The sequence below is a fragment of the Cheilinus undulatus genome, linkage group 11 (genome assembly GCF_018320785.1).
Source record: "Cheilinus undulatus linkage group 11, ASM1832078v1, whole genome shotgun sequence".
NCBI lineage: Eukaryota > Metazoa > Chordata > Actinopteri > Labriformes > Labridae > Cheilinus > Cheilinus undulatus.
The window spans coordinates 46,173,472-46,199,656 of record NC_054875.1 but is presented as its reverse complement, the minus strand read 5'-3'; the positions used below and the strand labels follow the sequence as shown (position 1 = coordinate 46,199,656).

General features: G+C 40.2%; 2 protein-coding genes and 1 long non-coding RNA gene across 3 annotated transcripts in view; all 3 read left to right on the top strand.

The window, feature by feature from the left end:
- Nucleotides 1-11,618, top strand: part of ppdpfb (pancreatic progenitor cell differentiation and proliferation factor b) — a 12,112-nt gene extending 494 nt beyond the window's left edge. Inside the window, exons 2-5 of the mRNA XM_041799857.1 lie at nucleotides 2,112-2,207; nucleotides 3,124-3,201; nucleotides 8,576-8,660; nucleotides 11,111-11,618. Of these exons, the coding sequence (XP_041655791.1) occupies nucleotides 2,153-2,207; nucleotides 3,124-3,201; nucleotides 8,576-8,660; nucleotides 11,111-11,225 (333 nt within the window). The 5' untranslated portion in view covers nucleotides 2,112-2,152 and the 3' untranslated portion in view covers nucleotides 11,226-11,618. The remainder of the gene's footprint in view (nucleotides 1-2,111; nucleotides 2,208-3,123; nucleotides 3,202-8,575; nucleotides 8,661-11,110) is intronic.
- LOC121517796 (tubulin alpha chain-like) overlaps nucleotides 1-26,185 on the top strand; it is a 1,079,624-nt gene that overhangs the window by 274,670 nt on the left and 778,769 nt on the right. The window lies entirely within an intron of this gene.
- Nucleotides 12,286-26,185, top strand: part of LOC121517811 — an 86,946-nt gene continuing 73,046 nt past the window's right edge. The window contains exon 1 of the long non-coding RNA XR_005992579.1: nucleotides 12,286-14,128. This is a non-coding gene — a long non-coding RNA (uncharacterized LOC121517811). The remainder of the gene's footprint in view (nucleotides 14,129-26,185) is intronic.

The following is a 26,185-nucleotide window of genomic DNA, read 5'->3' as shown; positions in this document are numbered from 1 at the left end:
TATGAACAAAGCCAAAATTGCTGTTCTTTGTCCGTATTTTTCACGCGTTATTCTTCTGTTTTCCTCAAAGCTGAAATCGTCAAAATGTCGGTTTGCTGCAGCGACACTTTAATGTAAACAAGTCCCCTGCATAACATGATGTGACGTCACTGCATTGAATGTATATGGACATGCTGCACCACAGTCAGATGCTGGAAAAACAACATGCCCACTACTCTATTTCGAGTCACAAATCAATAATTCGTCTGTTAGATGTAAGCATCCGTATGCATTAGATGTAAACATTATTTTCCATTTTATATGACTCTGTTGGAGCCTCAAACTGTGATTTCTGCAAGCATGAGAGCAGGAGACCATGACATTTTTCTGTTTTTCTTGCATTTTGTTGCCTTTACATGGTCTAGTTATTATTTGTGTGTTTTTTTATATAAGCAGGAGTATTCCCATTGAGATGCAAAATCCTTTTTTACAAGGGGGTCCTGGCCAAGACAGCAGTGACATGAGTTCCACACATATGTAATACATAAATCAAGGTTACATCGATCAACCAATCAACAGCTTTAAGCAGAAAATACATCTGCATGAACTGGACTCATTTTCCCTTATTCTAGCTATAAAGTCTCCTAATACAATGCTAAAGTTTAAGATGGCCAAGATGAAGGTGCAAAAACATTAAAAGCCTGTTTACCAAAGACAGAGTGAATTCAAGGCAGCATGGTATACAGAGTCCAACATTTTCAGAGAGGATGAGGTAGCATGCCGGTAAAGAATATCACCATAATCAATTATGAACAAAAATGTTGCTTTAATGCGCTCTTTCCTTGCTTCAAAAGAGAAACAATGTACATTTCTGGTAGAAGAAAAACTCAATTCCACCCTCAGTTTCTTTGTAAGACAATCAATATATTGACAAAAGACAGCAAACATCCATGGTGTTTATATTTGAACACATTCAATCAGCTCATTGTGTGAGATAAAAATCAGAGCACCATCTTGAACTTGTGACTTAGACCTGGAGAAGTCTGTCATTTTGCTCTTGTTTGCATGAAGGCTGAGTCTTAGGTCACAGAGATTCCTCCGGAAAACATTAAATGCAGCTTGTCGTTTATTTGTTGCAGCTAAGAAAGACGATGATGCTTATATCACTGTATCATCTGCATAAAAATAAAACCCTGCATCAGTAATGTTCACATCTAAATTATATATAGACAATAAATAAAACCAGGACTAATATGAACCCTTGTGAGACACGAATTTGAACATTCAAAACACTCAACAACAGACTATCAACTTTAACACTTTGCTCTCTACCTTTCAGGTACCTGAGTAGATGACAAGCTGGCTAGTTTGATTCATTTGATTGTTAAGATAGTTAGTTTAAAGCAGCTGTCAAACAAATCCACAAGCACCATGCTTGATCTTATCAATAGTACTCTAGAGCAGTGGTTCTAAACTGGTGGGTTGGGACCCAAAAGTGGGTCGCAAAGCCCTTTTCAGAGGGTCCCGAATGCGTTCCTGGAAACAAAAATGAATAGATGATGAATAGATCATCACTAGAGAAACTCTCTAAATGCATTATTCATCGACCGTTATAAAGCTCTGATTCAAGTCACAAGTAAATAAGGTATTATAAATGAAGTAATAGAAAAAGAAATCTCCAAAGATAATTTTAAAGTTAAGGTGAAGTAGCTTTTCTTTACACCTGTGGGTAGATTTGGTTTGTGAGTAAGTCAACCTCCTTTCACACATCAACAGGACAGGATAAAACATGATAACGTGACTGCAGGAGCCAATATTTAAAGGGCGGTAACCATTAGTAACAACTAGATTAAAAACAAGGTGAATACATGCAAGATAAAATAAGAATACAACCTGGAGCAGTATGGTCAGTAAAACAAAAAGGGAGATAAAATAGGAATATACCAACATGGAAGATTAAAACAAAGAAAATAATGAATAAGTTATGACAAAAATCTCTGGTTGAAGCTTGTTTTCATAACGTCTGGCACGGTCCCATCTGTGGGCTCATGTCTGTACAAGAAACTCTGCTGCTGTTGTTGTGAGTCATGAAGATCAGCCTGTTTCTCATCCTCCTGTTTTCTCCTGTCCAGGTTTCCATCAAGCACAGTGAACAGCGACCAACAACAGTAGAATGGCAGCCATTCCAGCAGGCGGTTCTCTCGTGGCGACCACTGACTACTACCGAAGTGAGTCTCCCTCCTCTTTGATCGTCTTATCACACCAGAGCACTCAGCTCATCGGGCTTGTTTCTCCTGTCTGGTGACTTAATGGTACTCTGATACTCCCACCCAATGTAATGAGTCACTACAGGTTTATTTTTTTAAATTAAAGATGACTAGTACTCGTTGGCCATACTCAGAGTTTAAATATTTAGGTCTTCTGGTGAGTCATTTGTTAAGTCTTGATTGCGTAACTGATTCATTACTATTTAAATGACTCAAAAATATTCAGCTTGTTTTAGTCATGAATTCTGCTGTTTCTCAAGACTGAACCTTCATTTCATTCAAACTAACCCTTACTTTTCTATAGTAGCTATAGATAAGAAAACTCACCACCGTGGCTCATGGGTTGGGCTATCAGTGGCGTAATTTTTTGTGTGTAAATAAACCAGTGATAACAGTATATCACAGTTGTTTTGTGGCAAAAGTATTGCTACTACTGCTGCTCACTACTACTTTTTTGTTTCTATTGAGAAAAACGTCAATCTTGACTTAAATTTTAGAGTTTGAATAATTTAGGCCCTTTGCTTCTTTTTGGTACCTGCAGTTTCTGGTTTCCTGTGTTGGTACAGCATGTGTTATGCTCCGTCTCCCCAAAGTGCGCTTGTGCCCTGTCTGAGTGAATCAAATCAAAAGCGTCTATTACAGATCCAGACTTTCCCCTCAGGCTGAAGTTGCGTAACCAGAGCTAAATGGATTTCCATTTTTGTGTCCCTGTGAACGCCTCAGCTGCTCCTCATCGTAGGGAATGATATTACGAAAGAGCGTTAGGTTCTCCCTCTGGGTCAAAGAATGAAATTTGTGCAAAAATAGCCTAAGCATCTTTTCTGGTTTAAACCAAGTTTGTTTTTTAATTGTATCTGCTTGTTTTGTCCTCTTGCAGGGCGCATTGGCTCTACGTCCAGCAGCAGCTCATGTGGCAGTTCGGAGTACAGCGGAGAGGTCATCCCTCACCATCCAGGTAGGTGTTTAAGTTAAAACAAGGACAACCCAAAAAGAGTGTATGAGAAAGAACATCTCTAAAACCTCTGAAGACATTATTGGAAGTTAAAATCTGAACTGTAAAGTCCAAACTAACAAGTATGGTATTTGCATTCGCACATAATCAATTTCTGTTGATGCACCCTACAGCTTATGACAGGGTTATTAGAGCCAGCATGGATGGATATTGATTAAACATGGATGGGTGACTTCACACAAGGGTTGAAGTGCTTACAGTTAGTAAACCAACAACTAAAAGGCCAAAAGATAACTTGATACTCAAAGTACATGTAAAATATTCCATAAGCTGCTGTCATTCTTCAAATTTTCTTCATGCTTGCATGCATTTAAACATGGCTGCATACATGCACCTGAGACAGAATAAAGGCAAAGATTCACTAGGGCAGTGGTTCTCAACCTTTTCATCCCACAACCCCCAAAATAAAGGTGCCTGAGACTGGGGACCCCCACTGTACCTGAAGGTGGTTGAACACAGCCATGCACAATCAACATTAGTCATGTGCAGAAAAGGCTGTCCTTAAAGGGGGATAAATGAAAGAGTGCAGCCAAACTGGGGGCCCTTGGAGGTCAGCAAAACCATGGTCCATTGTAAAGTTAAGCTGTGATACCATTTATATTTAACCTGAATAATAACCACTCTTATTGAAGAAATAAATATCTCAATTTTTTCATATGTTTAGTAAATAGCCTTCTTTAAAATGTAAATCCCTTTTGTAAAAAAGAGAATTAAATGGTTTAAAAATGGCTAAAATGGGTTAATAATGGGAAAAAAATGTTGGAAAAGGTGGTGAAGTTGAATTTTAAAAGTAACAGAAATGGGTTAGAAGTGGCAACAATGGGTTAAAGAGGCAAAAATGGGCATAAATAGTGGGGAAAGGGAGTTAAAATGTGGCTGAAGCAGCTTTAAATTGGCAAAATAGGTGGAAATTTGATGAAATGGGATGAAAAACTGATATAAACTGACAAAAAAGGGTTAACTGAAAAAGAAAGGATAGGTAGATATAGGCAGAAATTCATTAAACCACCAAAATTCAGCATGTCAAATGGTGAAATGTGGTTAAAATGGGAAAAAAAATTTGTGTAGAAAGCTGTTAATAGTGGCAATAATGGGTCAGCAGAGGCAACATTAAGCTTAAGTGGCAAGAATTGGTTTAGAAGTGGCAGAAATGGGCAGGAAAAAGTGGTACAATTTTAAACTGACAAAAATAGGTGTTAAATGGCAAAAATATGTTAAAATTTGTGGGAAAAATTATGAAAAGGGGTGAAAAACATGGGAAAATTGGTGTAAATGGCAACAATGTAATTTAAAATATATTTTTAGTTTTTTAAAAAGCCTTCCAGGTTACTGACCTCACCTGCACCTATTTCTAAACTTCCTCCCTGTCAAGAGAAGTCTGTACATGTATTATTTCTTTGTTTTACATATTACATGTGCAAATAAATAAACTGAAACTGATAAATTGAAGACCCCTTATCAATGTCTCACAACCCCCAAGGGGTCCCAACCCCAAGGTTGAGAACCCCTGCACTAGGGTGTATGACGATAGCTTGAACGCTCCATAATATTATTAATATTGTTTAGAATTTCCCCAATGTTCCATGCTGGTGATGTTGCCTGTCGTTAGCGGTTCACCTTTGGCACATAAACACCTGGCTCACTTTTAGATAACATGTTATAAAATCAAGTCTGCCCTATTAGACCAGCAGAGACGTTAAGGTTAAGGTGCCTTTCTGTGCTGGTGTGTCTCATAATAAAAATGTTGTAAAATCAAAATGAACCAATAGCCTTACAAAGAGATTACTCAGTACTTTGCAGACATCATGGAGGTAACTCAAATTACTTGTGAAGTTTTAACATTGTATTCATCAGTCTTTCTGAGGCCAAACCTTGGCACAGATTTTTAGATTTTTTGTGGCGACAGTTTGCAGCAGTTATGTAGGAGGAGGGTTGAGATTCTCTCTCTCTGATCAAGCATCCCCTGCTGGCTTATTGCATAGAGAAAGCTGTGACACAGATGGTACAACTGGTATCAAATCTGTTGGTTTGTACTCGGTAATTTGCCACCGACCCTGAGCTCTAAATCAACAGAAACAAAGCTGCTGATGGAGGATTTCTTTGTCATTTTCACTAGTGCCTGTATGATAGATGCAGAATGAGTCATTAGAGCTGCGGATTGGACAGAACAGTGTGTTCTCCTTTAGAGGAACAACAGGCAGCGTTCATTCCAGATCCAGATGTTTCTGCCTGTCAGAGCATGTGTTTGAATCACTGTGTTTTTTTGTGGTCACTTCCTGTGTTGGAAGCGTTTTCAGTTGATTGTGCCATAGCTCATTGATTTGGTAACATCACAGGCAGAGCTTCAGTTTCTGTAACCTCAATGTAAGCTCAGGTTGAATCAACTGTTGCCTCAAAAACACCAGAGTTACTAAAGATGAGTCATCCTTAAGTACAAACAGTTTCTGGTCTGATCTCAGTCTCTCTGATCCAGTGAAGGCGTTGTTTATTTCCACTCTCCTTTTCAGGATTAGGACATGTCTTTCTGTAATGTGTAACCCTCCATAAAGAATCCTGAAATTAGGATTAAGAGAAAAGTCCTGGTACATGTGTGTTCAGCCTCCGTTGTGCCAGAATAATCCCTCAGCCCAGTTCATTTCTGCTGACTCCCACCAGTAATCCCAGCTCAGCTCTACGTGGAAACCATCTGGACTGATAGCTCAGTGCTGGCTCAGGTCTGAGTCTGTGTGCCTGTTTTAGACTTGGGGTCAGCTTTCTAAAATAGTGTCTGGGTAATAATGATCACGCACTTACACACAGGATTAAACATTAAAGTAGGTGAAAGGTAAACCTTGGTTTATGGTTAACTTTTCATCTTTCTTTAATCATGTTCCTTTGTTGGTTTACAAAAACAAGTTAAAATCTGGTGTTTTAGTGGCTAAAGTCTTGGCGCAGTTGTTCTAACTGAGGATGATCTAGTCACGTTTTGATGCTGCCAGTACTGATCATCTATAAATGAGTACACAGAGGTGCTTTTGGGGATTCACTAGAGGGTTGCTTGCAGCCGATGCTGACTTCCACAAGGCGTTTGAACCAGTGAGCAGGGAGGATTCAGGAGCTCACCAGGATCCCATGTCTGCCTATATTCTGTTGCTGTGAAGTGAAGTGAAGTGGCTCCATCTCTGACTTCTTCCCAGTTGATTCTGGGGTGAGGCTGGGGTGCGTCTTAGCCTTTCAGTAGCTGTATTTACTGCATAAAGGGGCAGGCATCACTGATAATGTTGTGATCCTTGTAGGGGCTCTTAACTAGCTGAGTGAGGAGGCTGATGCACGTCTCCTGGGCCAAAACAAAGGGGGAATGCTATGGCTGCTGCCATTGAATCTGTGTCTGGGAATGGTGAGAGCGTGGAAGTTGTGGAGCAGTTCACTAATCATGGCAGTGTAGTCCATCAATCAACAGACTGCAAGGCTGAGATCAACCCCAGATTTGGACTCGTGCATGGGACGATGAGCTTGATAGGCTAGGCGGTACGGCACTTCTTGTTGCTTCTCCTGTCTTGCTATACTCTTGTGAGGCCTGGACTTTGACTGATGGCCAGAGGCTCTGACTGGACTTCTTTGTGACGAGTTCTCTTCGGTACATTATTGGGTATAATTGGGAAGGGTCAGCTCTTGGATACAGAAGCGGCAGCTGTGCTTCTACAGGCACCTAGTGCTCTTTCCAGGGCCTGAACCAGCTTACATCATACTGGCTGCCCAGGACCCAGTGGGTTGGACTAGACCTTTGGAGGTGTCAGCTGGGAGGATACCTGAAGAGATTGAGAAGGGGCGTGGTGCAGGCTTGGATGATGGCCTTCAGGAGGCCAGAGCAGTACAGGGACAAGGCTGACATGGTTACTGAGTGAATCAGAGTGAAAACTTTATTTTGGAGAGTGAGATTCTGTTTAGAGTTTTGTGAAAAAGAGTGAATGAGTTTTCAAAATTGTGTCTACTGGGTGCAGGTGGTTAAGGTTTTGCCAAAAGAGGGAGCCAATTCAATGAATGGGTTTAGACAGCTGAATATTTGGTTTAGAGAGTGAGATTTGGGGTTTTAGCTATTGTGAAAAATTGCAATTACAGAAGCTTTGGCTACATTTTTTTTAGATGTTTTTCAAAGATTTATAATTTTAAATTGAAGCATTCTTAGATTAAATATGTTTCTTTGCTACTTAAACATAAAATACTCTTCTTGTTGTGTGGAAATCATTTGTATAGGTCTTAAATTATTTATTTAAATTAAGTGTTTAAAGGTGGTAAACACAATTTTCTCTCAAGATTGTTGTAACACCAAAAGACTTATTTTTGTGGGGCACAAATGACCTGGTGGTATGGGTGGCCCAGTTTCAAGTCTGACCTGTGGCTCTTTTCTGCCATGCCATTCTTCAGTTTCTCATCCCTGTTGCCAGCTCTATCCATGGTCTCCTTTTATAAATAAAGTCATAAATAGCCCTGAAATAGATCTTAAAAAAACACTCAAGCCTTGAGATAACACAGCTTAGAGATGTAACTATCAGAAAGTAAGTTAGTGAACTATTTTGGACTAGTGTTTATAAAATAAAAGGTAAAACATGGAATTGTTGAAAATTGCCAATAACCATGAATCTACAGGGAAAAGACAGTTTGTACTTTGTTTTGCTGTATTGGAATAATTTACAGAAATAGAGTAGTTTTGGAAACAAGAAAGACTTGTTTGTATTTCTTAATCTGATTTAGATATTATAAGAATATTTGATATGAAAACTAGACCGTCTTGTCGGCTATAAAGGGTCTTTACTGCTCAGATATGCTACAGTATATGTGTCACCAACTACCTTGACCTAGAATCTAATTATAGCACACAGCAGTTCTACTGTAAGTACAACTGCCTGTAACTAAATGCAGCTGCTTAGACACAACCAGGGCTGTCACAGTTAGTCTGGCTATGACAGTCATGCCTCCTGAGAGCAGAAACCTGAGTCATTTCTTCTGAGTCAAACTGATGAAACACTCACGCAACTCAAACACTCCTACCCTAAATTTACACCACTGGTCTGCGTGACTTTTTGCATGCTGTCTCGCCTCAAAGACTGCAGCTACTGGTACTTTACTCAACTTTAAAATGAAGCTAAAAGTAGCTTTGACTCATTGAAAACTTCCATCTACACAGCCTTAAATGTCAAAGTGAGAAGTGTGACTTGCCTAAATGAAGGCTTTACAACAGAGAATAGAGTCTGACTGTCAGGATCAGTATGAGAAAATGAACATAGTGTAGACTAAATGCTCCTCTGAAGCCTCATGTCTTCATTATCTTCTTCCACAGGACTCCCCAAGCAGGACTCTGGCCACTGGTGGTCCAGTTTCTTCTTTGGGAAGCAGCCAGGGATGACCCCACTGACTGAGGAGAAGTAAGTAGAGACACACGCACAAACACTCACAAGCCTCTGACACGTTCCTTTACACCGCTGCTGCATCTAATGTATTTCAGTCCTGGTTTTAATCCCCTCAGTTTCTGTAGCAAATTTTTTAAAGAGTATCTATACTACGATGCAGATTCAGACTTTTCTTCTTGTCCTGCTCTTGCAAACTTGTCTAGGTCAGCTATTAGCTTAACAAATCTGCCTGGCTGTTATCAACCTTTCAGGCTGTAAAATGTCCTACAGGAAATGGATTAAAGGAACCTGAACATATTTGCATGCCCTGGAGCAGGAGTTTAAAACATTGACTTCCTTCTGGGTGCCCTTCATCCCTATGTGGCCCCATTGCTGCTCTTATACTGACTTTATATAAAGTCACACCCACTCTTGTATAAATGAGGCTAAACTCACATGTCTCAACACCTCCAACTGCTTGGACAAAAGCAATATAAAGAATAAAATTTGGCAATTAAGATGCAAGAGGAGGCATGGGTTAAAAAATGTAATAACTTTTGAACCATAAATCGTAGCCTTTAGCTTTTTCCCTCTTGAAGCCCTCTGTTTTGCTCTTCCAATGGCGCTATCAATGCCTTCTTAGCTCTTACAGAGGCTTCTCTAGAGAGCCTGGAAATTGGGTGACTTTTAAAGATTCAATCCACACCAGTTATGCTAATATTAAACATCTTTTTTTTCTTTAATCAATTTTTAATCAAAATTTTTAAAATCATTTTTGCCACCAGCAGCTCATGTTGTCTGCCATATTGTCTGTTTTGTATCCCACCAGTGTTAATTTTGGCAGATATTTTTAATTTTATCTTAGTTTTAGTCTTTAAATGAAATGTATTTTAATTTTAGTCACATTGTAGTCATTTCTACCCTTTTTGGTTTTAGTCTAGTTTTAGTCTATAAAAAGTCCTCACATTTTAGTTTTTACTTTCAGTCCAAGCATTTATTTTCTTGCCTAAATCTGGTACCAAATCATGGTAGTGTGTTCTCTGCACTCTGATAAACCTGGGGTCCCTGCTTTCTACAGGTGAGAGGCAGAAGAGATACAGATGCATTGTTTTTGACAAATTTACCAACAGTGGAGAAATATCACAGATTTTGAATGCCCGACAAAAACTAAAATACATTTTAGTCATCTTTTAAAAAACTAAACTTAGTGTTTGTCAGTTGTAGTCATCACAGATCTATTTTTGTTAGTCTTAGTCTAATTTTTGTCATGGACAAAAGGCTGTCGATGAACATTTTTAGTCACAGTTTTAGTCGACGAAATTAACACTGTATCCCATAATGCACTGTGACTGGGCTGCGACAACAAATGGCAGGCTGTTCTGCTGTAAAGTCATACTACATCAAATATCGTATCTCATACTGTATCGTAGAGGAGGAGCCAGAATGGGTCATAATGGACAGACCAAGGGGCTGTGATGTGGCCCTCTGTGTCTCTGCAGACAGGAACTGCTTTGAATATTGGCTCCAATAGAGCTAACATTATTTCTAAATGTGTGAATATTTTTAAAGAGTTTTTGTTACAGATTGATTATGTTTCTCAGTTTTTGCTGCCCAAGAGATGGGAAAGAGTTTTTGCAAAAAACGTCTTGGTTATTATTATTTACCATGTCACACATAAAAATCTTTGAGTTTTAATATCCGGATGTTTTTTTCTATTGTTTTTATAGGCCCATAACCTTTAAAAAATAAAGTGACGTTGCTGCAGCATACATACTATTAAAGCCCAGTTGGTTCTGTAAAAAAGGATGTCTAGAGCTGGACTGTGCACCACAGAGACGATGTTTTAAAAGCTTTTAAAGACAGTAAGTCCAGGCAAAATGAAATGTTTAAATGGCTTAGGTCTCAGTGGGGTTAATGCAAACAGTTGACTTTAACTGAACCCTGACATTGCCCCCTAGTATTCTCACCTCCCCTATCCTTCTTCCTGCAGTTCATGGCAAAGTGCCGGAGAACTTCTTCTGTGAGGGACAAGAGTAAACAAGCAAGTTAGGTGATTCTGAAACCTTCCATTTGGTTCTGTTGAACCTGGAGTGACCATATTTAGATATGCCTGTGCCTCTGTCTTAGCTGGCATGTTGCAATTTTAACTCACTGGTAAAAGTTTGGCTTATTTGTTGCTTGATGAACAATGAAAGCTTTCAGTTCTGCATCCCTGAGGACTTCTCTCCATGCTGCTGGCCAGTGCATGGAGCGTTTCTATTAAACTGTAGCTGTGGAGGCTATTTTTATATGAGAGTGGGCATTTTTACCAACACCAGGTTTCAAAGATAATATATCAACACTGCATTTGCTTCTAAGGGTGCAGTTTTTTCTTGCAACACTTTGATCTTTTATTATTATTGTCCCTGTGGGTCCCTTTTCCAGTTTCACCTTTTTGGTCAAATTTCATCAACAACTTTAACACTCCCTTTCCTTGTCTCTCTCAGGGTGGGGGTCCCAGGTGCGGTGACGAACGGTCAGATCACCTGTGTTGCCAGGGAGATGGTGATGCAACGCCAGGTGAGCGAGAGCAGCGAGGCAGGAAGCCCCACCTCCTCCTAATCCAGCAGCCTCACTTTGCTCCACGCCGCACCTCGGGGGGAATCAAACCAACGACCAACGCTAGGTGACGGGAGGACGTCCCGTTTACAACCTCACTAGTTTTTTTTATATTATTCATCGTAGTACAGGCTGCCTTACTTGTTTCTGTTTTGGTAACCTTGTGTTTTTTTTATTGACAAAAAAAAAAAAAAAAGAATTAAAAAAAGAGAAAAAAAACCAAGACGATGGTGAAACTGATGAGCTCCTTTTATTTGTGTTTTTATAAACATTTGTACTGTTCTGTGTTAGTAAAACTGTGGTGCAAAGACACATCCACATGCCTTTGTTAAACATTTTACACTTTTGTCACCCTGTGATTGCACATGCAATAAAAGTAGACTCTTGCAGCCTAAAGTTCTGAGTCGATCGTGTCTTTTCTCTGCTCATACTCTGCTTTTTTCTCTGAAAGAAAGAATAGATTAGTAAATGATGATCCTTTGTTATCAACCTTTCTGTGGATTTATAAACATGCTTTCGACCTGGTTTATAGTTTCTTTATTTGCCGAGTGATGTGTCCACAGCTGTTGGTGGAAACCTCCATAGAAGGAGAAGGAGGTGGACGTGCTTGTGTAACTCAGGGAGTGGTTTACTGGTTCTGCACAGGAACGGGGTAAACACTGACAGAGGAGCAATTCATGTCCCCAAACTGCTGCTGTGGCTGCTGCTGAGGAGCCCAGAGTCTGGTGTTGTGTAACAGCTGGCTCAGAAACCCTCAATGCAGCAGTCTATAGATAATTTAGAAAACTCCTGCACGAACTTAGTTCAACTCCACACTTCCATTCAGCTTTGGCTTCACTTATATCCCTATGAAGTTAACTTTCAGTCAGATTTAAAGACTTTTACTTCCAAAGTGATTGAATTTCTTAAGTTACCTAGACATTTAAAACCTAGCAGAGGTTTGTTAAAGTTATGAAATGACTGATAAATGATGACATAAGAATTTCCTTCCTGCCTGCATTGTCACATTGCACCCCCCCCCCCCCCCCCACACACACACACACACACACACTCCACTCCTGATTGTCCAGAGTGCACCATCAGCGAAATGTAGGCTGTGTTTACACATAATTAAGGCCTGACCCACATTAGAAAGGGAAAAATGCTGACAAAATGGTCTTAGCAAGGAGTAGAAAGCTGAGGGAGGGAAACAGAAATGTTGCCAGGTTAACATTTAAACTCTCTAGTCTTTACAATAACATCTTATCAGAGAAGAGAACGCCTGCAACCATCAACCTATGTGAAGTAGAAAAATTGTAGATACAGTAAGATAATTATATTAAAGTGTCTCCTTTGTTAATTTTGTAAGAATAAAACACAAGTTTACAGAAGGTGCCGTCATCGGTGCATACCTTTGCAAAAGCCTAATCCAAAATCAAGGCTTTTATTGAAGCAGAACATGCTTTTCTTAGATTTCATATATGAATCCATGTGTTTACTATCAGCTTTAGTGTTTGGTTTGGAACAAGTGAGAAATGGTGCATTTCAGTAGCCCACTTTAAAAATAAAACAAACTTTATTCATGAAGATTGTTTTGATATTAAAGTAGGATATGGAAATAATATTTTCTCACATACATTTACTTAGTAAATATTAACTCATAAAGTGATCTTAAACAGCCAGATAGGCTTCCTATTAAAATGTTGGATTTTTAATTTGGTTTATGCTGAGTTTGGTGCAACCCTGTCACCAAAATTCAATCACCTGTCACACAGGTACTTTTACATATTGTTTAATAAATACTTTCTTATAAAACAAAGTCAAAATTATGCCAAAAAGCAGATTTTTAAAATTTATTTCAGTTCTTACATTTGACATGTACGTTTTAGAGCGGGGGTTTTCAAACCTTTCTGATGTGACCCCCAAAATAAAGGTGCCAGAGACCAGGTACCCCCACTGTATGTGAAAGTGGTTGAAGCATAGACACAACCATGCACATTCAAGAATAGCTGCGTGCAGACTTACATTTTAAGGATGTTTAAAAACATTAATTTGACCGTAAAACTCTCCAAATGACCATGTTTTAATTTTAAATTAACTAATTTTATGAAAATATTTTATAAAGGTTTGTAAAATACCATTTCAAATCATTTAGAGGTGTTAATTTTTTTTTTTTTTTTTTTGAAGGCATCTGGTGACCCCGTCTCAGTGTCTCACAATCCCCAAGTTGAGAACCACTGATTAAGAAGGTGTGCAAAGACAAAATGATATTTAAAACATTCTTTTAGAACAGCTTTCACCACAACAGTCCTTATATTTTGCCTCAGGACACAGGAAATTTGCATGTTGTCAGATTTTTGGCAATGATCATTTAAAATGTGGCCGGCTGGAAAATGTCCTCACATTCTTGAATGTCCCTAAAATAATTTCATTTTAACTTAACAACCCTTTTTTATTTTGTTGATTGGATCATATTGTCATCTTTACTTGTCTATATCACACACTGACAAAAATCTTGAAAACAAATCGATGTTTTTGGACTCAGGACTCCTCCGGACTAAGAGCTAGCGAAAACAAACGCACCTTTCCAACTCAGAACCCCGCCCCTTAATTTATAATCCACCTGTGGCCAATGATTATCAGTTAAAACACGGTTGTTCGCCATTTCTCGGACTTTTAGCCGCTTTTTAGCGCACTACAAACTAAATATCTTCGTAGAACTGCGTCAAAACTGCGTAAGACATTAGAGGAATATTCATATTTGTGTCACATTTAGCTGTCGCCGCTGGGACTGCACTTCTGGCTGCTAGCTTGACTGTTCGCTAACCGTTTGCTTGATGGACATGACCGCCATTTTTAAACGGAAGTTGGAATCTTGAGGAATCTTCTCCAAGGATGCTAAGGACTAAACCTTCACTTTGACTCAGGTAGGGGCTGCTGGTGTACTATTTATATTTTGGCTGCTTTGATATATAGAAATAAATTAAACTGTTAATTGTCACCTCGGTTTATTTTAGTTTCTGTTTACTCAGTGGTTGCTAACTGTTGTGGTTGCTAATTTGTCACTTTGATGTTTGTGGTTGCTGTGATGTGGTTCTGGTTTTTGTTTGGTATTAAATGAGTAGTAGAGGCTTGGCTGTTAATGTTTTGCCTTTTGGATTAAACTGTACAAGATTTTCAGGACGTTTATATGCATATTGAAGTGTGTTTTGATGGAGCATGACCTATGACTACCTTGTCGGTGTTGTTTTGTTGCTATTATGAAGATGGCTAAGTACTTCAGTTATTTTATTGGTTTTATTTCCCTCTAAAACTGCACTTCTGTGTTAGTCACTGTCTGTTTTATGTCTGTAGCTTTCGGCATTGTTGTGTTTGCACCAAGTAAAGGGATTTGAAAGGAATTAAAGGGTGGCAATCATAATACAACATCACATAGCAGAGGGTGTACTTTTTTGTTGCTGATTTGTGTTAATATTTTCTTAAGCCACTATTTTGACTTAAGATCAGATTAATAGCTAGGATTCTTTCCTAACTGAAGCTGAGTTTTATTAGCCCTAATTTGTGGTAACACCTTGACCTTTAAGCCTGAGTTAGTTTGGATTCTTCTGCTGAATTTTGATCATGAAAAACACTTAAGCTAACTGATGTCTTTTTATCATGTAGCAACATAACATTGCATTAACCATGGTCTTTCTTTATTTTTTAGTTTGCTTAAAAACACTGGTGCAGAGGTTGGACTGACTTTGTTGGGAAGGTCCACATCAGGAGATCATGCTAAAGGCAAATAAACTAGATATTTTGGTTGCGTTTGTTGATGTCCTGTAAGTTACAGTTTGAGGGCAGAGATAAGATGCTGACCTCCTTACGAGTCCTTTCCTTATCCAGTGTATCTCATGGGAAAATTCCACCATTTATTCTCTGCTCAGTGTATGTTTGAAAGTTTTGAAGCAAAGTCCTTAAACAACTCCCAGCTTTGCTCGAAGCTCACCTGAATAAATCTGCTCCTGCAGTTCTCTGTTTTTGACTTACGGTGTTGGTGGCCAGTTGTCTGCAATACTGTGACATTTTGTTTATTAGACAGCTGATTTATGCACTTATTTTCACACATTGTTTCAGTGACATTCAGATTTTCGCTGGCTGTATCTTTTATGTTGTATCTTTTACTGCATTGCATTCTGCTAATTTAACCATAGATTGCTGCACAGAAAAACAATCCCAAATATATGAAAACATGCTTTTCAAATGATTTTCTAAATGTATTGACTTAGAAAACGTAAAAAATATGCAGTTTCAGTTTTGTAGCTGTCTGATTTATGTATGCATTGATTTTTTATGTGGTGCATACAGCCATAGATAAACTGGGTCAAAGTAGGCCCACATGCCTGTATTTACAGCAGTGGTAGTCAACTGGTGGGTGGAGACCTAAAAGTGGGTCACAAGATTTGTTTTCAGGGTCGGGAACGTCTGCCTGGATGAAAAAATGTGGCAAAAGTCTATGATGTAAAGAAGCTCTAAGTGAACGTATATCCGTAAGTTTTATTTATTCCATTCTAAACTTAAAACAAAAAGTAGAGAAATTTGTGTTTGGTACATTATTTCTTTGTTGTAACAATGATTCTTCTTAATAAACCTTGTACCGTTGGAAAGCCTGTTTATTACCCTTATAAATGGAGCCACATTCGTAAGGAACATGCATTTGTGGGATGAGCAGCAGAGCTGAGTATGTGGGTTGGCCCATGAAAAATGTGCCAAATCTTCTCTGCCAATGCCAAACAGCTGATTTTGCCATTGACTCTTGTTTGGTGTTTGGTGGATTGGATGATTGAAGTTTGAAGAAACTAGACATATTGACAATTTAACAATTTATTCATTTAACAAACAGGAGCCTCAGTAGTGTGTGGAAGCACCATACACAGCCGCAACAGCCTGGCACCTCCTCCTCATGCTGGTCACCAGCCTGGTCACACACTGCTGTGGGATGGCATCCCATTCTTCAACCAGCATTTGTCGCAAGTCAGCCAACGTGGTTGTGTTGGTCACTCTGGCACGAACAGCACACCCAAGCTGATCCCACAAGTGTTCGGTGTGGTTAAGGTCAGGACTGCTGGCAGGCCATTCCATCCTCTCCACTCCCAAATTCTGGAGGTAGTCTCTGGGTTCTCATCTTGGAAAATAGAGTTCTTGCTGACAGGGTGAGAAAACAGTATTCTTGGGGTGTTGTCTTCTTGGGACGCCCACTTCGCGGCCTGTCTCTGACATTCCCCATTATACGGAACTTGGCCTGCAGTTTGGAGATGGTACTACTAGGGGTGCACCGATCAATTGGCCAAAATCGGAATCGGCGCATATTTCCTTAATTTTGGGGGATCGGTGATCGGCCGATACTTAGATAAGATCGGTGGATAAGATCGGTTGAATATGTACCTCTACCGACTAAAATGTAAAAAATGAAAGACTAAAGGAACTGATATAATTTAGTAGTTTGGACAGCAATGCTCTAAACTTTTCATTTCTATTTGAGAGAACTACCTCATGTGCAGTTAAAACAAAAAGTTTGTATTGTTTCATGGGTATTGTTCAATGTTTTTCAATAAAAAAAGATTGGAACATTGAAGGTGTATGCTGTCAGTTCTAAAAAAAATAGGTATCGGCCAAAATCAGACTTGGCGGGTCAGGCTTTTTAAAGATCGGTGATCAGTGGTCGGCCAGTAAATTGCAGTCGGTGCATCCCTAGGTACTAGGGTTCACTCCAAACAATGCCGCAACCTGGTTTTGCAGAACACCAGCTTGAAGTTGCCCAACCGACAGGCCCTATCCAGATCAGTCAAACATGGCATGACGATTCTTGAAGCAGACATCTACTGACCACTGTAGCAGGGCCCATGCTCACAGGTGCTGCCAATCAGGCACCTGATTGGCAGCACCTGGGGGTACCAGAAGCTCAAAACAAGAGTCAATAGCAACAGCAAAATAAGCTGTTTGGCATTGGCAGAGAAGATTTGGCACATTTTTCAAGGGTGCAACCCACATACTCAGCTCTGCTGCTCATCCCACAAATGCATGATCCTTACAAATGTGGCATCATTTAAAAGGGTAATAAACAGGCTTTACAATGGTACAAGATTTATTACCAAGAAGCATTGTTACAACAAAGAAATAATGTACCTAACACAAATTGCCTTACTTTTTGTTTTAAGTTTAGTTGGTTTACCAAGATCTTGACCTATTTATCTTATTATCTTAGGATGACAAAGTTTGTTTCTCCTGTGATAATTTGTTGGTTTCTTGGTAAATATAGTGAAATCAGAAGTGACACTGCATGTCCTCTCAGGGCCTCTGTACTGACATCTTTACTGAATATGTTTGATTTGTCCTGACTCTTTGTTCAGTCACGTTTAGTTCCGTCCAAGGGACAATTTTTGAAATTTCCTTGAAGTCAGTTTGGCTGGTTGAAGATTTTGAGAAATCTGGGTTGTGATCTCTCATGAAGGAGGTGGTGGTGGGTCCTGAGGCTAGACCAGTCAAGAACCGCTGCTCTACAGTAAATTCTTGCTCCTTCAACTCCTGCTAAACTGCAGTGGAGACCAAAGTTTCTGATAAACTTTTATGCCCAGATCCTATCAGGAATGGATGAGTGTCTCATTGTCTTGAAGGTCCATTGTACATCTGCTCATGCATACTTGATGAAGCTGCAGAAACCATACGTTTTCAGCCTTTATGTGGCGACCCAAAATTACAGTCCCCCAGAGCCTCTGTGTCTTTTGTCTTGTGAAAGTTTCCCTGACGTGTGGAGAACGATCTCTCTGCTGACTGCCATTTGGCACAAATCCTGACGTGCTGATTTTCCTATTTGAGTGTAAAAGTGGTTTGTGTAAGCAGCACTGTCCCCTGTTCACCCCTCAGCCCTGCTGTTTGTCTCTATGAAACAGAGGAAAGACAAACAATGGCCGACGCTGCTGCTGTGAAGTGGCCTCCCTCTATGACTCTGTTAAAAGGTTGAAAGAGGATTTGTTCTCTGGCTGTTGGACTCCCACGCTGCAGTTTTTCCAGGTCATTGGGTGCTCACAGTCTTGTCAAAAGTGGGAGTGATGGAGACAGTTTTCCCTTTTTCTTGTCTGAATTTCTCTCATTTGTTGTCAAACTCCCTCTCTCTCATCCCCCTCTGATCCCAGACATCTGTTCTTCCTTTGTCCCCCTGTTCTAAATTTGACTGAATTAAATGTTAGTGTTTTTCCAGTCCTGTTTGGCGCTATTAATAGAAACCTTTTAGTATTTACATGCTTTTACTTCATTAAAGTTTTGTTTGCTCAACTTAACCCCCAATGATTTGTTTGTTATGCTTACCATAAATCAGTACAGTTTATTCTTCCGCCACTGAGCTTGGATAGATTTGACCCACCACCTTTGAAATGCCAGAAAATGTGACAAAATGTTCCAGTTATTTGTGTCAACACTTAAACAGGATGGAGGTGGACACCCAGTTTGAGGAAACTGTTAATGTTGCAACTTTAAGAGAGGAAATTTGTTTATTACCTCACACTAGGACGGCACGACTTTGGCCAAAATGATAATCATAATTATTTTAATCAATATTAAGATTGTGATTATTTTTTAATTTAAGGAACTTTTTCATTGCTAATATGTTACTTTGAAAAACCTGTCCTGCTACTAACCTTGTGCTAGGTAAGACCTTGTGTTTGGTATTAATCCTCATCTGCCAAGTAGTACACCAAATGTTAACTATTAAGAGATTTTTCAGGAAAATAATTCTTTGCAGCTCTTTTATTGGTCTTACATATATGCACTATATGGACAAAAGTATTTGACCACACCTGTTAATTATTTAATTCAGGTGTTTTAATCAGACCTGTTACCACAGTGTATAAAATCAACACCTATCCATGCAGTCTCCATTTACAAACATTTGTGATCCTAAACAGGTCTTTCAGAAGAGCTCAGTGACTTCACGTGTGTTGTGATGAATGCCACCTTTGCATGAAGACAATTTGTGAAGTTTCATCCCTGCTGGATATTCCACAGTCAACTGTAGGGATGTTCTGATACCATTGTTTCCTTCCTGATACGATTCAGGTGTTGGGTATCGGCTGATATCAAGTACAGATCACATACCAGCATGAACTTTTTTGACTAACTGGGCAGACTAGCACATTATTTAAGACCTATATTTGACTCAATAAAGAATCATAATAGGCAGCAACTCTGTGAGCCAAAAGTTGTTTTCCTGCTGATTATTGAGTTTTATTGCTAAATATTAAAATAACAATAATACAGGGGGCTGCATCACAGGCTCTCTCTATCTCTCTCTATATTATGCTCTATCCAGGCAGCATTATTATAGAACAGCCTGCAACTGGCTGACAAACCCTCACAAAGACTAAATATGGTGGTTAGCATTCACATTAGCATTTGAGCTAGCTGTAATAAACAATCATAATTTGATTGAAATGGATAAAAAAGATGTTCAATGTCGCATTTACTGGTCTGGATTTAGTCATTAAAGTCCCCAAAAGTCACACGAGTGTCAGACTCACTGAAAATGCTGCAGCAAGGGATTCAAATGCCTCAATACTGTAAATGGGAAGGCACAACGACTAGCTTCAAGAGGAAAAACAAGTAAGAGGCATCGGTTTATGGCTCAGGAGTTATTTAACTTTTAATAAACTCTGTCACATCTTGTCGTGTATGACAGCGCTGGTCTGGAAGGCGTTTTAATGATCACATTCAGAAAAAAATGTCACGAAGATGCTATTCTTCGCTGCAGCAGTGGGTCCTTTGGTTCCTATACACTGCTCTTAAATGGTAGCCTGTGCATGATGTGCTTTCTGGCAGCAAAGAAGAATTGATTTCCAGTTTATAGTGCTTACAGTTAGCATGGCTACACAAAGCAAAACATAGAGCTAAACTAAATGGTATCGGATTGGTGCATAAACTTGTGTACTACCCTATACCAATACCTGCATTTAAGCAGTATCTGACGTATTTCCGACACTGGTATCGGGATTGGAACAACCTTAGTCAACTGTAAGTGATATAATTAGAAAGTGGAAGAGTTTAGGAACAACAGCAACTCAGCCACAAAGTGTAAGACCACGTAAAATCACAGAGCGTGGTCAACGACTGCTAAGGTGCATGGTGTGTAGAAGTCGTCAACACATTCAGAGTGCTGAACTTCCACTTGCATTAATATAAGAACAAAAACTGATCAGCGGGAGCTTCATGAATGTGTTTCCATGGCTGAGCTAATGCATGCAAGCCTCAAATCACCAGGTCTAATGCCAAGCGTCTGATGCAGTGTTGTAAAGCACATTAACGCTCGACTGTGGAGCAGTGGAAACGTGTTCTGTGGCGTGACCAATGACTTTGGTAGTCAGATGGGCCAGTCTGGGTTTGGTAGATACCGGGAGAACATTACCTGCCTGACTGCACTGTGCCACCTGTGAAGTCTGGTGGAGGAGGGATAATGATATGAGGCTTTTTCAGGGTTTGGGCTAGGCCCCTTATTTCCAGTGAAGGCTGATCTTAATGCTTCAGCATACAAAGGCACTGTGGACAATGCTATGCTTCCAACTGTGTGGCAACAGTTTGGGGAAGGCCCTTTCCTAGGACTATAAAGACATGGTTGGGGAGTTTGGTGTGGACCGGCTACGACTGCTTGAAAATCTATGATGTCTTTTTCAAATATCTAACTTTTGAGTGATATTTGGTAATGTCTGACTGCCCAAAGGTTTCAGTGCTTTACAGGCTCTTGTATCAGACTTCATCTGCATGGTTTTTAATACTCAAGTGTCTCTGTGGAATCAGACCACTTGGTTGGTTCTTGTCCATGTATACCAAGCTCTCAAGTCTCCAGTGATTTCAGTCTTTTGTTAAGTGCGCTTGCTTTCTTCTACTTGACGCCCTGGTTGGCTGGAAGAGAAGAAGGAGAGCCCATGACGATGCTGACACAGAATCTTCTGGTTTCAGTGCCACCTGGGAAACACACAGAAACATATTTTAGTGTTTGAGTAGATTCACACCATGTGAAAAGAGTTGAATTGAAGCCAGGGTTCAAATAGGCCCATTGCTCTTTTTGTGCAAGTCAGAACCTCCTCTCTCCGTAGTTTCCAACTCATCCAAAATTCTTTCAAAGGCAGGAAAATAAAAAAATTAATCTCATACAAGTTGTGTGACTTTTAAAATGCATGTAAACATGTCAGACTGATTGAATATATGTATATTACTTGTTTGAAAACCATGGAATAACATCAGTCTAGGTATGTAAATAAAGCCTAGGAAAATGTCTTCTATTTGTGTGTGTATAAACCAGTTTGACTTGACCTGATTTAAAAAGGCTAGAATAAAACTGACCTACTTACTGAGCACACAGGCATGTCTTTGTGCAGCGTGCATTTAGAGCCAACCAGTTACTCAATTTACACTCTGCAACCACAAAATCCAGGAAGCTCCAGGAAAAGACTTTTTCAGGAGGCTAGGCATCTGCTGGTCATGAGTTATGTAACTTTTTACATTTCTGTTAAATATGTATATAGTTCTCTCTTAAATTGTTAACATTTTATGTTGATTTTAGAGGGAAATGTAAGAGACCTGTCTACCACTTCGGTTATGTTGGTACATGAAAATGCACATCTTTATAGCCATTTGTGCTCTTAAAGAGAGACTGTTTTCCATGCTCCAGTCTATGCAGGCCTTTGAGTAAAGTGGGGTGAACATTCCAAGATAAAAGGGCCCGCTGTAGGCCTGATTCCCTCCTTCCAACCAAAATCAGCAAAGACAGATGCTCTGATGGTTCTAAAGAGAATCCTGTTTAACTTTCCTGTACTGTACTGTTCTGTTGAGACGGATTCTGGAAGATGATCGGAGCCGCTCTGACTCAAGATCATGAATATTAAACGTAGGCTATTTATGGTCAGAAGTCCTGTTATGTGGGGGAACATGGAGGACAGGAACATGTGGATTGTCATGTGGAACAGACAAATAACCAATCAGGGATTAAGCTGACCTAAAGTACCTGGACATACCAGATAGACTGTTTCACAGCTCCATTGCATGGATATATTTCACATTAATTTGGAAAACCTCCCATAAAAAATGTTTAGGAAGGGCAGAACCTTTCAAAAATCTCTGAGAAGGCAATTGGACAAACATTCGTCTGTCACTTTCATTACGAGCCAATCAGAGCAACAGGACAAACTGAGGTAGTAAACATGCACAGCTCCAGTACTACCCTGAGCTGCACAGGCTAGCACCACCATATTTTGTAAACGGCAGAGCTTGTCGGTGGCTGAAATTCATGCTGAGACATCAGAAACATTTCTGCTAAGAGAAGCGTTCAGTGTGGCTGTTTGCTTAAATGAAGAAACGGGGTCAAGGTCTTATTAGACTGCTGCTTTTCTCCAGCTACATCCAGGCTAATCTCTACAGTAGTAGCAGCCACTACATACACGGCTTACAGTACAATTTAACCCCACCTGTAATGATTTCAAACTCATGATGAAGCACGTTGAGAGAAAAACAAAAGCATCTTTTCTGTCATGAAAGGCCTTCAGTGCTGTGCTTCGCTCTTAATTTCATATAGAAATGCATCTGAGCTGATCACTACACCAGTGGCAGCCATTGCTATTGGCTACCAGTACAACTTAGGCTGCTTTCACATTAGGCCCAGTTGTTTCAAACTGCGGCAAGGCGCAATTCCTCCCCCTACCCCTCCCCCTGCTGGCTTGCTTTCACACTAGCAACATCGAACCGTGCCTGGGGCCACTTGCGTATTTACTCAATCTGAAACAGCAGATGGCGGTATGCACATAGCTGGTTTATAACCCCGCCAAGGAGGAGAATGAAGAAGAAGCTACCATGGCAACCACTGGGGTCATGACCTGAGCAAAGATTATTTTTGTTTTTACCAGGCAAAAAGTCCATCCTGCAGCTGTGGATGATTTAAAATCACTTTTTAAGATGCCAGCAACGTCGCTCTTCGTATCTGCACATCTACTACAGCTCAGAGGATTAAATGGGCTCACGCTGCGCAGATACAGAGGTTTTTGAGTTGACAGGAGACTTTTATTGCCTTTGCACCTGCTCTCACTGAATCCAGCTTGTGTTCATCTTGAAGGTGAGTCACAACAGACCATTTATTGACTGGATTCTGATGATTTTCGCCCTTTATTGAGGGAAAATGTGAACAAACTGCCATGCTGTGGAAAGAAGTGTAGTTTTTATGATGACATCATAAAGCTGATTTGATGCTCTGTCCCGTATTCGGGCGCGGTTGCATTTACATCTCATCCGAACCGAGCCAGAGTCCACTTGAATCGTGCCCGAGACCACCTCCCCAAGTGGGCCCAGGCCTGGTGCTCGGGCGTGGTTCGTTTACATTCACACTACCAAAACTAACCAGACTTTGGGCTCAAGTGCACTCAGATCCGGGGTCAGGCCCCTAGTGTGAAAGCACCCTTAATGCCACTCATAGCTACCACCTCATTCTCCTTGAATGGCACTGATTGGTCAGAACCATTTTCAGGTCTAGCACAAACGCTGAAATGGATTTAAAAGATGGATTTTCCTGACAGACATGCAAATAATAAAGATAATCTCAATATTGATCAAGATAATTATGATTGTCATGATGGCCAAACCATGCAGCCCTGCTGTGTGGTGCATGGTAGAATCTGTTTAGACTGTAGAAAGCATTTACAGGGCCTTGGGGAGATCTCAGGGAGGTTTTATTCTCTCAGCTCTTTGGCCACAGTTTCCTGTTTATGCAAACACTAGAATCTCAGGTCCTGGCGTAAAACTTGCTCAAAATGTACTGTGCGTGTGTGCAGTGTTTGTTTACCTGGGGGCGTTGTCATGGTGACCCAGAGGGTGATCTGTTTCTGTTTTTGTCTGACTGAATCTTTCTGATGGCTGATTACAGACTTCATCTGCTCTGGACTGTCAGGCAAGTCTGAGAGAGAGAGAGAGAGAGAGAGAAAGGTATCATACACTAACTTAAGGTTTTTAAAGTGGGGGTCCTCCTGACCCCCCAGAGGGTTGCAGAAACTTGAAGAGAAGAAGGGTGAAGATGACAAATGACTGTTGTTATGTGTCTGTCTGGATGAGTCTGAACATGCTCTCAGAGATCTGGGCTCTCATCCAAAAACCTTTCAGCTATGTCAGAAACACGTTTGACCTGCTGGTTAATGTTTTTAAGGTTGCTGAGCTGTTTTTGAGGTCATTTAAGGTGAAATTATATTGAGGTCAGTGTGTCTCTGCTCTTTTTTCTCTGTCACGTTCTTTTTTCCTGATCTTTTGTTTTTGTTGCAGCGGTAGAACAACGTGGAGGAAATGTGACACAAGAACAGAACTCTGCTCTCTGCTGATTCAGTGTGTTTGTGAGAGTGTGGTACACAGAAAAGCAGAAATGCATGTGAAACACTGTGGTGGGGTGTTTAAATCTTATGTGCTAACGTTTTAGAGATGCAGTAATCTAGTTTCTCTTCCTTTTTCATGTCTGTGTTCTCACCAGTCGAAAAAGTCGTCACTCAGAGTTTCCTGTTTTTCTCTTTATTTTCAGCGTTAAGACATGCTGTCAGTAAATAATCACAGGGCTGCCAAAGTCTAGTCAACATGTAGGAGCATATTTTAAAATGGAATTTATTTGTGTGATTTGGCCTTTTGTAGACCAGCAGATGGGGTTTTAGGTCACTAGGACCATTCTTCTAAACACGCATGTGCTCTCAACAAGACTGGGCCCCAGAAAACATCACCCTCTCTCCCCTTTTATAGCAGCCTTGGTGGAGAGGACATGCAAACTTTCAGACCGGCAGGGCCCCTTTCGGTTCTGAAGATCCTTATTTTGTTCTGGCTGTGTTTAAACTGAAACAAAATGGGTTAGGAACCTTAAAAGTTGGTCCTCAGCTGGAACAAAATAATAGTTGGTTCTACCTCGTGACATCATCAGTGGGCTTGTCATATTCTAGGTAGTGAAGATGAGTGGGGTATGGAGGAAAAAGTGGTCTACTGAGGAGACAACATGTTTGGTTGTGATCTGGGCATTGACAGAAGTCCAGGTGAAGCTGGAGAGTATAAGGAAGAGCTGGTTATATGCCGAACTTGCATAAAAGACGGTGAAGGCTGAGTTCACCTGAATGCTAAACCAAATAATAAATAAACTCAAGAAACCGCCTGAGTAATGCCGAGTAAATTCCACCCACTTTGGTTCGACTTAGACTGGTGTGAACACGGGCTGGTTTGCCAGAAAGCACACCAAGATTCTGAGACTCTAGAATGAAGCCAGAACCAGAGCCGTGTCTGTCTGAAAGCACGGAGAGGCCCTGTCTGACAGGGGTCAAACAGGAGTGTTCTTGTTGTAAGACGAATGACCCAATCAGTAACTGCAGCTCCTTATCCTACCTGATATTGACTTGAATTTCTGACGTTTCCAGAAGCTGATGTTTCCCCACTGCCTTGTCATCTTGCTAAATTACTCCTCCTCTTCGTGTGTTTTGCTTTGTCTACTTCTTCCTTTCCTTTGTTCATTTTTACTTATCAGCTCTTAACAAACAGCTATGAGCATTACTGCCACCTAGATTTGGGGGTGTGTACTGCCATGTGTGTCAGCCTTTTTCTCGTTTTAGACATATTCTCTGTATGACTGCACGCATCAAACTGTGGCATTCAAACGGCGACAATGGGGTAAATACCGTTACAAACCCTCTACAAACTGAATAAAGGTTTACTGATAGTATGTTCTCCTTTCTAAAGGGAGGTTTAGCCTGCAGCGTCAGCAATTAAAGTTCAGAAAGTAGTGCTTTTTAGGGAAACACATGATCTTGCAGTTTCTCTCTACCTTTAACCTTGCATGATGGAAACAAAACGAAACACACAAACTTTGTTCTAATTTAAATAGTACATTTTATTCCATAGTATTGTCATTTAGACAGCCTTATTAGATGCTGAAATGTGTGTGTTTGTGTGTGTGTTCT